The sequence below is a fragment of the Belonocnema kinseyi genome, chromosome 7 (assembly GCF_010883055.1).
Source record: "Belonocnema kinseyi isolate 2016_QV_RU_SX_M_011 chromosome 7, B_treatae_v1, whole genome shotgun sequence".
In the NCBI taxonomy this organism is placed as follows: Eukaryota; Metazoa; Arthropoda; class Insecta; order Hymenoptera; family Cynipidae; genus Belonocnema; species Belonocnema kinseyi.
In genome coordinates, this window is record NC_046663.1 from 31157703 (window position 1) to 31173504 (window position 15802).

Consider the following 15802-nt stretch of genomic DNA (forward strand, 5'->3'; position numbering starts at 1 on the left):
ATTTTATTTACAAAAAATGTTCTCAGGTTCAAAAAAACATTCAGTGAACTGAAAAACTGTGGTCGGTAATATAGGTATTTAGCTGTGTCACATGCCCTTAAACAAAAAATTAAACACGCTCTCGAAAAAATTCCTTATATTTTCATCGTTAACATTTGTAATTTGTTTAGATTTTAAAAGATTGAATTGAAATTAAAGGATTTATCTTCTAAAAATTTGTAAAATTCTCAGTTACAAAAGAAATTCACTGTTTTTACCCGGGTTTTTCAGGTCCAGCGAATAAAATAGAACCAATAAATAAAATGCAGAATAATCAAGAATCTACGAACCTGTCCGTCTTCATTTGGCGACAATTTCGGTCCCGTTTTCTTCAGATTCTCTTCCTCTGAAATAATTTGTCCTCCAACCTGATTCCCTACTCCCTCTTTCACGTCCAAACTCTGACCCTTTTCCCCATTTTCATTCAAACCATTCACCTCCACAATCATCGGTTCCGAAAAATCCTTCTTTTTCTCTGCTTTCACATCTTCATTTTCATCGCTTGATATAACAGTGATATCCTCGTCATTTGTTTTATTTTCAACTGCCATTTCACAGACTTTGTTTATCAAATCATCAATCAATGCCACAACGTCCTGCATCAACTGAAGATGGGAAATTCCACTCAATTTCACTTTTTTCGCATTATCAGGAGGCGATTCTTCCAGCGGCCTTTTACGACTCTCCGGTTTCGAAACATCAACTTTATTCGAGACTGAACTGTCTATAATTTCAATTTCCTCAATGCTGTTTGTTCGTTTTTCAACTGCGCTCGTTTTTTCCGAATTCAGGAAGGATTTGATTAAAATGCTTTGATCAGCCTCCAGATTCAGAGTCAACTTTGATTGGAACTTCATGAAAGGACCTTTTGCACAATTTTTCAGATGCTTCTCGAATAATTTCCCGAGGGATTTTTTCAGCGGTTTTCCTTCATGCTGTTCCAGATATTTGAGAATGCTTGCGTGAATTCGATAGTGAACTTCCAAAGCTTCAACTGACAGAGTCTGAGGGGTTTTGTGATTTATTCTGTCTGGATATTCAGCTCCTATTTCTAAAAGTAATTCGCTCGCCTGCAAGATAAAGTTGGATGATTGATAAAATGGATAACTAAATCAAGAGGCAATATCGAGAGGCAATATTTTGAAATCTTTGTAAAATCATTAAGATTTGAGCGAAATCTTCTCTGAGTGAAATCATTTAAATCTTTGAAATCTTTCTGAAATCATTTTAATCTTTTGTCATATTTGAGAAATCTATTGAAATTCTTGTGAACGTACTGAATATCTTTCTAAAATCAGTGGAATCATCTAAAATCTTTGTAAAATGTTTAAAATCTTTGTGGACCTTCTAAAATATTTTTGAAATCTTCTGGAATATTTAAAACGTATTAGAAATCTATTGATATCATTTTAAAAATTGGGAAATCTTTGTGAAAATTGTTAAATCTTTGCCAAATCTTTTGAAATCTTTTAAAGTATTTTGAAAAATTTTCGAACCACTAAAATAATTGTGAAATTTTTTTAATATTTGAAATCATTGTGAAATGATTGAATTCTGTAAAATCTTAGCGAAATCTTCTGAAATATTTGAAATGTTTTTGAAATCTCTGAAAACTTTGTGAAATCTTGGAAAATATTTGTGAAATCGTTTAAATCTTTGAAATCTTTCTGAAAACACTGAAATTTGTTCTATTATTTGAGAAATCTTTAGAAATATTTTCAAATCTTCTGGAATATTTAAAAGGTTTTAGAAATCTATTCAAATCATTTTAAAAAATTGGGAAATCTTTATGAAATCTGTCAAATATTTGCGAAATCTTTTGAAATCTTTTAAAGTATTTTGAAAAGTTTTCGAACCACTAAAATAATTGTGAAATAATTTTAAATATTTGAAATCTTTGTGAAATGATTGAATCCTGTAAAATCTTTGCGAAATGTTCTGAAATATTTTTAATATTTGCGAAATCTTCTGGAATATTTAAAAAGTTTTAGAAATCTATTGAAATCATTTTAAAAAATTGCTTGAAAAGTTTTCGAACCATTAAATTATTGTGAAAGCTTTTGAATATTTGAAATCTTTGTGAAATGATTGAATTCTGTAAAATCTTTGCGAAATGTACTGAAATATTTTTAAATATTTGTGAAATCTTCTGGAATATTTAAAACTTTTTAGAAATCTATTGAAATCATTAAAATCTTTTAAAAATTGGGAAATCTTTGTGAAGACTTTAAAATCTTTACAAAATCTTTTGAAATCTTTTTAAGTATTTTGAAATGTTTTCGAACCACTAAAATAATTCTGAAATCTTTTAAAATATATGTAATCTTTGTGAAATGATTCAATTCTTTAAAATCTTAGCGAAATCTTCTGAAATCTTTGAAATGTTTTTGAAATCTCTGAACAGTTTGTGAAATCTTGGGAAATATTTGTAAAATCTTTTTAATCTTTGAAATCTTTCTGAAAACACTGAAATTTGTTCTATTATTTGAGAAATCTTTAGAAATATTTTCAAATCTTCTGGAATATTTAAAACGTTTGAGAAATCCATTGAAATTATTTTTAAAAATTGGGAAATCTTTATGAAGTCTTTAAAATCTTTATGAAATATTTTGAAATCTTTTAAAGTATTTTGAAAAATTTTCGAACCACTAAAATAATTGTGAAATCTTTTTAAATATTCGAAATCTTTGTGAAATGATTGAATTCTGTAAAATCTTTGCGAAATGTTCTAAAATATTTTTAATATTTGTGAAATCTTCTGCAATATTTAAAACGTTTTAGAAATCTATTGAAACGATTAAAATCTTTTAAAAATTGGGAAACCTTTGCGAAGTCTTTAAAATCTTAACGAAATGTTTTGAAATCTTTTTAAGTATTTTAAAATGTTTTCGAGCCACTAAAATCATTTTGAAATCTTTTAAAATATTTGAAATCTTTGTGAAATGATTGAATTCTGTAAAATCTTAGCGAAATCTTCTGAAATCTTTTAATGTTTTTGCAATCAATGAAAACTTTGTGAAATCTTGGAAAATATTTGTGAAATCATTTCAATCTTTGAAGTCTTTCTGAAAACACTGAAATTCGTTCTATTATTTGAGAAATATTTTCAAATATTCTGGAATATTTAAAAAGTTTTAGAAATCTATTGAAATCATTAAAATCTTTTAAAAAATTGAGAATCTTTAAAATCTTTGCGAAATCTTTTGAAGACTTTTTAATCCTTTTGAAATAATTTCGAAACACCAAAATCATTGTGAAATCTTTTTAAATATTTGAAATCTTTGTTAAATGATTGAATTCTCTAAAATCTTTGCGAAATCTTCTGAAATATTTTTAAATATATTAAAATATTCTGAAATCTTTGAGATATTCTTGAAATCTTTGAAATCTTTTAGAAATCGTTTAAATCTTTGGTAATATTTGAGAAATCTTTAAAAATATTTTCAAGTTTTTTGAAATCTGTTGAAATTCTTGAGAGCATACTGAATATCTTTCTAAAATCATTGGAATCATCTCAAATCTGTGTGAAATGCTTAAAATATTTGAGGACCTTCTAAAATATTTTCAAATCTATTGAAATCTATTGGAACTATTATAATTCTTGCGACATTTTTTTAATCTATGTGAAATCATTGAAATATTTGTGAAATCTCCTGGAATATTTAAAACGATTTAGAAATCTATTGAAATCATTAAAATCTTTTTAAAAATTGGGAAATCTATATGAAATCTTTAAAATCTTTGCGAAATCTTCTGAAATATTTTTAAATCTATTGAAATCTTCTAAAATCTTTGAAATATTCTTGAAATCTCTGAAAACTTTGTGAAATCTTTGAAAATATTTGTGAAATCATTTTAATCTTTGAAATCTTTCTGAAAAAACTGAAATTTTTTATATTATTTGAGAAGTTTTTAGAAATATTTACAAATCTTTTGAAATCTGAAATCTGTTGAAATAATTGTGAAAATAATTAAGATCTTTCTAAAATCGTTGAAATCATCTAAAATCTTTGTTAAATCTTTTGAAATGTCTGTAAAATTATTGAAATCTTTATGAAATCTTTCAAATCTTTGCGAACCTTCTGAAATATATTTAAATCTATTGAAATCTACTAAAATCTTTGAAATATTCTTGAAATATTTGTGAAATCTTCCAAAATATTGGCGAAAACATTTCAATCTCTGAAATATTTCTTAAACCCTTCAGAAATCTTTAAAAATATTTGTGAACCCATTGAAATCTTTTGTTATATTTGAAAAATCTTTAAAAATCTTTCGAAATCATTCGAATTATTGTAAATTCATTCAAAGAATTATGAAATCTTTGATATCTTTGGGAAATACATAAAATCTTTGTGAATTTTTTGTAAACTCCTTTCGAAATTATTGGAATCTCTGAGAAATTATGAAAATCATTGTGAAATCTTTAAAAAATTTTGTGAAATCATTTAAATTTTTGAAATCTTTCTAAAAACACTGAAATCTTTTCTATTATTTCAGAAATCTTTTGAAATCTGTTGAAATCCTTGTGAAATCTTTTGAAATATTTTTAAATATATTGAAATCTTTTAGAAATCTTTAGAAATATTTGTGAAACCATTGAAATCTTTTGTTATATTTGAAAAATTTTTAAAAATCTTTTTAAATATTTTGAAATCATTGGAATTATTTTGAATACATTAAAATAATTCTGAAATCTTCGAAATGTTTGTGAAATCTTGAAAATATTTTCGAAATCTTTGGAAACCTTTTTAAAATTTTTTTTTTAGTCTTTAAAATCTTTGAAATTCAGCTGAAATCTTCAGAGATATTTGTGATCATTTAAATCATTAGAAATCTTTGCTAAACATTGAATACTTTGTGATGTATTAGTGAAAATACAGAATATCTTTCTAAAATCATTGAAATCATTTAAAATCTTTGTGAAATCTTTGAAATCTGTATAGCTGCTAGAAGTTAATAAAAAGTAATCGAATAGAATTTGTGAAATTGTTGAAAACAGCATGAATACTATTGAATTCTTGGAAATCATTGCAATATTTTGAAAGCTTTGTAAAATCTTTAAAATATTTAGGAAGTCTTGTCAAATATTTAAAAATCTTTTCCAATCATTAAAATCTAGAAAATATTTACAAAATCCTCAGAAATATTTTTCAATATTTTGGAATGTTTTGGACCACTGAAAACTTTAAAATCTGTAATTTTTGTAAAATCACTGAAATCATTTTAAAAATTTGTGAAATCACTGAAATTATTCAAAATCCTTGTAAAATCTTTGTGAAATCTTCAGAAATATTTTCAAATCTATTGAAATTTTTTGAAATCTGAAATATTCTTGAAATATTTGTGAAATCATTTAAATCTTTGAAATCTTTTGCAATATTTAAGAAATCTTTAGAGATATTTCAAAAATATTTTAAAATCTAAATTCTGTGAAATCATTTAAATCTTTGAAATCTTTTTGAAATCATTTAAATCTTTTGTGTTATTTGAGAAATCTGTTGAAATTCTTGTGAACATACTAAATATCTTTCTAAAATCATTAGAATCATCTAAAATCTCTGTGAAATGTTTAAAATCTTTGTGGACCTTCTAAAATATTTTCAAATCTACTGAAATCTTTTGGAACTATTAAAATCATTGTGAAATCTTTTAAAATATTTGAAATCTTTGTGAAATGTTTGAATTCTGTAGAATATTTGCGAAATCTTCTGAAATATTTTTCAATCTTTTGAAATTATTGGAATTATTGTAAATTCATTTAAATAATTACGAAATATTTGATATCTTTGTGAAATCAATCAAATCTTGGTGAATTCTTTGTGAAATCATTGAAATCTCTGAGATATTATCGAAATCATTTTGAAATCTTTTGAAATCATGCTAAAATCTTCCGAAATATTTGTGATCATTTTAATCTTTAGAAATCTTTTGCAAAAATTGAAATCACAGAATATCTTTCTGAAATCATTGAAATAATTTTAAATCTTATTAAAATATTTGTGAAATCATTTAAATTTGTTTGAAGTCATTTAAATCATTGTGAAATTCTTTATATTTTTGTGAAAGCTTCTCAAATATTTGTGAAATCTTTGTAGCTTCTGGGAGTCAATAAAAAGGAATTGAATTGAATGCTTGAAATATTTTGAAATATTCAAATCACTGTGAATTCTTTGAGAAATCAATTAAATCTTTGTGAAATCTGGAAATCTGGGTCATCTTCAGAAATGTTTTCAAATCTTTTAAAATTTTTTAAATCTTTTGTAACATTTGAGAAATCTCTTTAAATATATTTTCTAATCTTTAGAAATATTTTTAAAGATTGAAACTTTTGATAAATCTGTTCAAATCTTAGTGAAAACACAGAATATCTTTCTAAAATAATTGAAATAATTTAAAATATTTGTGAAATCTTTGTAAAATCATTTAAATAATTGAAAATTTTTCGAAATCTTTGAGTATTGAAATCTTTGTGAAATATTGAAATCTGCAAAATCTTCAGAAATAATTTTAAATATTTGGAAATCATTGGAATCTTTGTGAATTTTTGAAACCTGAAATCTTTGAAATCTGTAAAATTCCTAAATATCTTTCTGTCATTATTAAAACCATTAAAAATCTTTGTCAAATATTCTGTAATCTTTGTTAAATCTTTATTAAATCTTTGCAATCTTTTGAAATTTCTGAAATCTTTACGAAGTCTTCTCACGCATTTTTAAAACTTTTAAAATCTTTTAAACCATTGTGAAATATTTTACATTTTTATGAAATCTTTTAAAATATTTGTGAATTGTTATAAAATCTGTGAAATAATTGAAAGCTTTCAAAATCTAAATTACTTTGCGAAATTCTCTGAAATATTTTTCAACATTTCGGAATGTTTTGGAATCACTGAAATCTTTGAAATCTGAAATTGTTTTGAAATCACAGAATGTTTTTCTAAAATCACTGAAATCTTTTAAAATCTTTTTCAAGTCTTCAAAATCTTTGCGAAATCTTGTGAATTATTTTTAAATCTTTTGAAACCTTTGATATCATTGTGAAATATTAGAAATCTTCGATATTTTTGTGAAATCAATTTAAACATTCGTGAAATCTTCAGAAATATATTTTTAATGTTTTGTAATAATTGAAATCTTTGATATCTGAATTTTTCGTGAAATCATAGAATATTTATCTGAAATAAGTGAAATCATTTAAAATATTTTGGGAAAATTCTGAAATCTTTGTAAAATCATTGAAAATATTCATGAAATCACAGAATAATCTTTCGGAAATCATGTAAAATCTTAGTGAAATATTTTTCAAATCATTTTAATTATTTTAAATCTTTGGAAGTAATTAAAATCATTGCGAAATCTTTGATATCTTTGTAAAATGTTTGTTAGCTTCTGGGAGTCAATGAAAAGGAATTGGATTAAATGCTTGGAATATTTTGAAATCATTCAAATCATTGTGAAATCTTTATGAAATCAAGACATATTTGTAAAATATTGAAATCTGCGATATGTTCAGAAATATTTTAAAATCTTTTAAAATCTTTTGGAATCATCGAAACTTTGTGAAATCTTTGAAATCTGTTGAAATCTTTGTAAAATTACTACACACCATTCTGGAATAATTAAAAATCGTTTCTGAAATATTTTACAAATCTTTGTGAAATCATTGTAACCTTACCAAATCTTGAAAATCTTTGTGAAATTTTGTTGTAATCTTATTAAATCTTGGTGAAATATTTTGAAATCTTTGTGAAATCTTTGTAAAATCTTCTTAAATCTTGCTGAAATACTTTTAAATCTTTGTGAACTATTTGTAATCTGAAATTTTTTTGAAATCACATAATATATTTTTTTAAACATTTAATTCATTAAAAATCTTTGTGAAATTTTCTGAAATATTTGTAAAATCACTTAAAATATGTTAAAGTCATTGAATTTTGAAATCTCCGTGAAATCTTCCTGAAATCTTCTTAAATCTTGCTGAAATAATTTTTAAACCTTTGTCAACTCTTTGTAATGTGAAGATTTTGTGATATCACATAATATTTTTGGTAAATATTGAATTTATTTAAAATCTTTATGAAATTTTCTGAAATCTTTTTAAAATCACTTAAAATCTGTTGAAATAATTGAAATCATTGTGAAATCTTTGTGAACTTTTCTTAAATCTTGCTGAAATACTTTTAAATCTTTGTGAACTCTGCAATCTGAACATTTTGTGAAATCATATATATTTTTTTTAATATTGAATACATTTAAAATCTTTGTAAAATCACTTAAAATCTGTTTAAGTCATTGAAATCATTGTGAAATCATTTTGAAATCTTTGTGAAATCTTCTTCAATCTTGCTAAAAAACTTAAAAAATTTTTTTAACTCTTTGTAATCTGAAAATTTTATGAAATCACATAATATATTTTTTTAATATTGAATTTATTTAAAATCTTTGTGAAATTTTCTGAAATCTTTCTAAAATTACATAAAATCTGTTAAAGTAATTGAAATCTGTGGAATCTTTGTGAAATCTACTTAAATCTTGCTGAAATACTTTTAAATCTTTATGAACTCTTTGTAATCTGAAAATTTTGTGAAATCACATTTTTTTAAATATTGAATTCATTTAAAATCTTTGTAAAATCACTTAAAATCTGTTGAAGTCATTGAAATAATTTTGAAATCTTTGTGAAATCTTCTTAAATCTTACTGAAATACTTTAAAATCTTTGTGAACTCTTTGTAATCTGAAAATTTTTTGAAATCACATAATATATTTTTTAAAACATAGAATTCATTTAAAATCTTCTGAAATAATTATGAAATCTTTGTAGCCTCTGGGAGTCAATAAAAAGAAATTGGATTGAATGCTTGAAATATTTTTAAATCCTTCAAATCACTGTGAATTCTTAGTGAAATCAATAAAATCTTGAAATCTTATGAAATATTTTTTAATCTTTAAAAATATTTTGGAAACATTGAAATCTTTCTGAAATCTTTGAAATCTGAAATCTTTTGAAATCTATGTAAAATCACTGCACGTCTTTCTGGAATCATTAAAAATCTTTGTAAAATATTCTGTAATTAGTGTGAAAAATTTATAAAATCGCTGAATCTTTTGAAATCCTTGTGAAATATTCAAAATCTTTGCGAAATTTTCTGAAATATTTTAGAAATCTTTATAAAATCATTGAAACCTTGCAAAATATTGAAAATCTTTTCAAACTCTTAAGAAATATTTGTAAATATTTTGGAATGTTTTAGAATTATTGAAATCTTTGTGAAATCTGAAAACTTTTGGGAAATAACAAAATTTTTATGAAAGCATTGAATTCGTTTTAAATCTTAGTGAAATTTTAGAAAAATCCCTTAAAATCCGTCGAAGTTATTGAAATCATTGTGCAATCATTTTGAAATGTTTGTGAAATCTTCCTAAATCTTGGTGAAATATTTTCAAATATTTTTGAAATCATTGAAATCTGAAAATTTTTGTGAAATTACATAATATATTTTTTTAAACATTGAATTCATTAAAAATCTTTGTAAAATCACTTAAAATCTATTGAAGTCATTGAAATCATTGTGAAATCTTTTATATCTTTGTGAAATCTTTGTAGTTTCTGGGAGTCAGTAAAAAGAAATTGGATTGAATGCTCAAAATATTTTGAAATCCTTCAAATCACTGTGAATTTTTCATGAAATCAATAAAATTTTGAAATTTTCTGAAATCTTTTGGAATCATTGAAATCTTTGTGAAATCTTTTAAATCTGAAATATTTTGAAATCTATGTAAAATCGCTGCACATCTTTCTGGAATCATTAAAAATCTTTGTAAAATATTCTGTAATTAGTGTGAAAAATTTATAAAATCGCTGAATCTTTTGAAATCCTTGTGAAATATTCAAAATCCTTGCGAAATTTGCTGCAATATTTTATAAACCTTTATGAAATCATTGAAACCTTGCAAAATATTGAAAAATCTTTGCGAAATCTTCAGAAATATTTGTAAATATTTTGGAACGTTTTGAAATGATTGAAATCTTTGCAAAATTATTGAAATCTGAAAATTTTTTGGAAATCAAATAATTTATTTTTTTGAAAGCATTGAATTCATTTAAAACCTTAGTGACAGTTTCTTAAATTGTTGAAAAATCATTTCAAATCAGTTTAAGTAAATAAAATCATTGTGAAACCATTTTGAAATTTTTGTAAAATCGTTTAAAATATGTTGAAGTCATTGAAATATTTGTGAAATCTTGGTGAAATCTCCTTAAATCTTGGTGAAATATTTTTAAAACTTTATGAAATCTGAAAATTTTTGTGAAATTACATAATATTTTTTAGAAAACATTGAATTCATCAAAAATCTTTGTGCAATTTTCTGAAATCTTTGTAAAATCGTTTAAATTCTGTTGAAGTGATTGAAATCATTGTGGAATCATTTTGAGATCTTTGTGAAATCTTTTGAGATATTCGCAAAAATAATTGAAATCTTTGTTAATACTTTGTAAAAACTTAGCGAAATTATTGAAAATTTTGAGAAGATATTGAGATCGTCGTAAAATCTTTGCAGCTACTGAGAGTTAATAAAGAGGCATTAAATTATATTAAATGAATTAAATCTTTGTAAAATCTTCTGAAAGTTTTGTAATATCTTTGAGAAATCATTGAAATCTTTGGAATCTTTGATGTCTTTGTAAAATACTTTAAATATTTGTGAAATCTTCTGAAATCTGAAATTTTTGTGAAATCACAGATAATTTTTCTGCAATCATTGAAATAATTTTTAATCTTTTGAAGCAAATGAAATCTTGTGAAATCTTCTGCAATCTTTGTGAAATCCTTGAAACATTTGTAGCTACTGAGAGTCAATAAAGAGGAATTCAATTGAATTGAGGTTATAAAATCTTTGTAAAATATTTTGAAACTTTTGTAAAATCTTATTAAAATTATTGAAATCTTTGTGAAATCATTGAGTTTTTTCAATTTTTTGTGAAATCTTCGTTAAATTTTCTGAGATATTCTAAAATATTTGAAATCTTCTGAAATCATGGAAATCTTTGTAAAAATCTTAAAATCTGGCTTATATTTAAAAGTTGAGTGGTGAGCCCCTCGGAATATATTGAATTGACAAATCTCACAAACCTTGGAATAGTGATCAAGAAAAACGGGCGGATCTTCGTTCTGCTTTTCCGCAATTTTAGCCAGCATATACTGATAAAGCCAACGTTCATCTTGCATTTCCTCTGCCTGGCAAGCAATATAAATTCTGCTTGCCGATGAAAAACAATTGGCGGCTATTTCCAGCATTTCTTCCTTTCTAGTTTCCAACAATTGGAATCTCTCCATGCTGAGCGAGTCGCTCTCGACTTTCAGCAAACGCGAACAGAATGAGTGAATCATGTAGACAAAATTTCCATATTCGGTCCAAATCACCAGATTACCAGGACACAATTCGACAGCACGTTGGTAACTCTTTTGGGCGATTTTTGCTTTAACAAGGAAATCGTTCTCCTTTCTAGAAATAAGTATACGAATAAATAAAATGGCATCCGAAATAACAAGATGATGGCAAAACTTTATTTTCCAAAATTCCTGACTTTTCCCTATTTTTTTCTTTGACCATTACCATTTAAAACCCAAAATTCTAATCTTGTAAGATTTTAATATAGAATCTTTTATAAATGTAATAAAACCATTTTGTTTTTAAATTGATAAAGTTATTATTTATTATTCAGGGTGAAAATTTCTGTGCAAATTCTCAGATTTTTGTTTAAACAATTTTTTATTTTTTATGACGATTAACATTCGAATACCAGCATTTTAATTTTGCAGGCCTCACAGTCTCTATGGGATAAAATATAGAGAAAAAAGGGCACTTTTTCATACTCATAGGGTACTTTCTTCGCGCTCAAAGGGTAACAAATTCAGGATAAATTCATAAGATCTCAAAACAATTTAAGTTAAATTGAAAAGAATTCGAAAAATTAAAAATATCAAAAAATGCCATTGCTTTTCGTAAATATTGAATGAATTTAGAGGAATGTAAAGTTAAAACGATAGGAATTCGATGTAATTCCTAAAAAATTTTAAAAGCAAATTAAAAAAAAAATTGAAAAAAAATTAGAAATATGGAAAAACTTTATTGAACTTAGTAAATTTGAAATGAGTTAAAAGAAAATTTCAAATTGAATGGGTTAAAAATTTAATATTTTAGACTGAAAAAATATTTTAAATTTAATAAAATCCTTTAATTCAGAATATATTATTATAAAGTTATTTTCAAGTTGAAAATAGTTTATAAACTTTCAGTCACACGTTCACATTTGTGTAATTACGAAGAGTTTCAAATTGAAACCTTTCAAGTTTTAACGTTAAAATCTGAAAATTCTTAAATTTTGAACTGATTTAAAATCTTTCTGTCAAATCGTTATTTGTTCACTTTTTATTACTTAAAGTACAGATAAATTTTTAAATAATTATTTATTTATTAAATAAAAATGTTTTTTATCAAAAATTTTCAACATCAAAGGCTTTTATTTTTTATTTGTTCAAGTCTTTAAGAAAGAACTTAACAATTCTTTAAATTAAAAATGTAAGCATAAAAATAAAAAAATTTTGAATTACGCATTGTAAGCTAAATAATAGCATAATTGAAAAACATAAAAATTCAATTAATTATTTTAAAACTGTTGAAATCGAACATGGACAGATTTTTCTTCTACAAATTTGTGAAATTCCCGGTCAAAAAAAAAATTCCCCGTCCTCTCCCGATTTCCCGGTCCAGCGGCCACTCTGAAAATTTATCATTTTAGTTAAAAATTCACTTTGACTAATCAATTTTTTGTGAAAAATCTACCATTTTTGATAGAAATTTAATCTTTTTCGATCGAAAATTGTCTGTTTTTATGAAAATTTAACTTCTCTTTTTTGTTAAGAACTCATTTCTTTGGCTGAAAAAATATATATTTAGTTAAATTTTTGTTTTTAAAGAAAATTCGCCATTTAGGTTAAAAATTCCACTTTTCGGTAAAAAAATTCATCTTTTGGGTTCAAAATTTCAAAAATTCAATTCTTTTTAGTTGGAATTTTATTTTTTGAACTATATATGTAACTATGCCATTTCTGCGAGAGAATGTATATTTTTAGTTTAAAATGGTTTATAAATTTACTATTTTTAGTTGTAAATTTTTATATTTTATTAAAACTGTATCTTTTTGGTAGAAAATTCATCTTTCGGGTTTAAAATTGAATTATTTTGTTGAAAATTGATTTTTTTGTCATTGGATTTTTTAACTAAACTTGAATTCTTCTTTTTATCAAGAAATACTTTGTTTCTGCAAAAAAATATTTTGTTGAAATTGTTTTTTTTTTGTTAAACATTTATTTTTCGAAAATTTCAAGTATTCTAATTTTGGTTAAAAATTGATCTTTTTCATATGAAAATTCACTTGCTTAGCTAAAAATGAATTTTTTCTGGCAGAAAATTAATATTTTGGGTAGAAAATTGATCTTCTTGGTTGAAAATTAATTTTTTTCTGATTTAGAATGAATTTTTTTAAACTGAAAATGTAAGTGTTCTATTTTTTAAAGAAAATTTATCTTTTTTCACAGAAATTTAATTATCTTGGTTGAAACTTATACTATTTCATTAAACATTTATTTTCATTTTATTGAAAATTTATTTTACTAAATGGAAATTTAAGTATTTTATTTTTGGTCGAAAATTTATATCTTCAGTTGAAAATTCATGTATTTGGTAAAAAAATAAACATTTTCTAGTTCAAAATTCACTTTAACTATTCAATTTTTTGTGAAAAATTCACAATTTTTTATAGAAATGTAATCTTTTTCGATTGAACATTTTCTGCTTTCTAAAAAATTTAACTATTCTATTTTTCGTGAAGAATTAATTACTTTGGCTGAAAAAATATATATTTAGTTAAATTTTTGTTTTTAAACAAAATTCATCATTTGGGTTAAAAATTCATGTTTTGGGTTCAAAATTTCAAAAATTCAATTCATTCTAGTTGGAATTTTATTATTTTAACTATAGATGTAACTATACCATTTTGGGTGAAAATTTATATCTTTAGTTTAAAATTAATTAATTTGTCTGAAAACTCGTTTTTTGTTTGTTCAAATTATACTTTTCTAACTACAAATAAAAATATTATAGTTCTGGTTTATAAATTTACTATTTTTATTTTTAAATTTTTATATTTTATTGTAACCATTTTTTTGGGTTGAAAATCAAACTACCTATTTGGTTAAAAATTCATATTTTTGGTTAAAGATTCATATTTGAGCTAAAAATTCATTTCTCAGGTTCAAAATTGATGTTTTTGATTTGAAAACTCCACTAAACAGTGTTCAGAATATATTTAAAAATAAACATTTTTTTCCACTAATAATATTAATCTCCTAGATGTATGGTATCGCCCTTTTCAATTTGAAGCGATACATAATGATATAATTATTAACAATAAAAATAGAGAAGAGAAATAGAGAGATAGAAAATCTGTTAAAAATGATTCGGAATCTTTCAAGATACCTTCAAACATTTCAAATCCCTTGACACTTTTTAAAGCTTTCGAAAAATCTGAAATTTAAAAAATATTCTGAAATATTTTTAAAAAATTGCAAATCTTTTCAAATTATTAAAACCTGTTACAAAATTTTATGAAATCTTTTAAAACCATGGGTTAATTTATGAAATAAAAAGTGACTAGCTATCTTATATAAAAAAAAATGACTCAAAGTGTTGGTTAGCAGCCCTTCCAGATATTCCCTGACCTGTAGCTTCCCTGATTGAAAAAATAAAATACTTACATATTCGGTCGGCAATTATTCAGCCAAGTTTCAATCAAAGTTCCAGTCGCCATCGCCAATCCCGCCCAGGAATTGACATCAATCGGATTCAAACACAAATGCAACAAATAATATTTGATCGCCTGTGACCACTTTTGATATTTCAGATAGTAATCGCCAAGCAGGTAATACAAAGAGGCAATTTGATCTGAAAGAGGCTTCTTCAGACTAGGCATTTTATCTTTTTCCCCCGATATATAAGCATTCATCTCTTCTGAAATTAGGACAGGATTGCTCTCTCGCGGAACAAGTTTACTGATTTTCTTAAAGAGAATTTCCGTGTCAGCGACAATTGAAAGAGGACGCGGACTATCGAATTCTGGCAAGATGTTGGGTCTGTAGAAATCAAACAAGAGCTGAGCAGATTCCCAGGTCAAGATCATCTGCGTGACTTCGTGATCCTCCAAATGCTTCGGTTTTGATTTGTTCGGTCGCAGTGGATGGCCATACAGGCAGTAGAAAATTTGTTCCAAGTACTTTGTCAATTTGTCGCGAATCAGAGAATATTGCGGGGTTCGCATTTTCGGAATTATCAAATTCATTATGAAGATTAAGAGCTTTGCTTTGTTCATCATACACCAGCGACGGCGACCGAGAAATTCGTGAGCGACAAAGAGAATCATGAGAGAGGCTGGAATATCCTTGTCCTCGTCTTCATCCTCAGATTCGGGATTTTGGGATTGCAGGGTTTTGTTCTTGTCGGCTTGGCTTGATTTTGCTCGTTCCTTATCTTCTTCGCTGTAAGGATCAAGGAAAAATGACATTGGTGTCAACTCAAATCCTGGACAAAAATTACCCGACAATTTCAGGTTTTTTCTAGATACCTGAAGTTTTTTTTCAGGTATAATTTGTCATGGTAAGGAGGAGACATGAAAATATTTCGTTTTTTTTTTTTTTTTTT

General features: G+C 24.8%; 1 protein-coding gene across 2 annotated transcripts in view; it reads right to left on the minus strand.

Annotated features, from left to right (window-relative positions):
• LOC117175786 (calcineurin-binding protein cabin-1-like) overlaps window positions 1-15802 on the minus strand; it is a 98446-nt gene that overhangs the window by 33944 nt on the left and 48700 nt on the right. For both annotated transcript variants that reach the window (XM_033365523.1, XM_033365522.1), the window contains exons 11-13: window positions 14863-15639; window positions 11176-11548; window positions 330-1109 (exon numbers count right to left, since the gene is read on the minus strand). In XM_033365523.1, coding sequence (XP_033221414.1) covers window positions 330-1109; window positions 11176-11548; window positions 14863-15639 — 1930 coding nt within the window. The remainder of the gene's footprint in view (window positions 1-329; window positions 1110-11175; window positions 11549-14862; window positions 15640-15802) is intronic.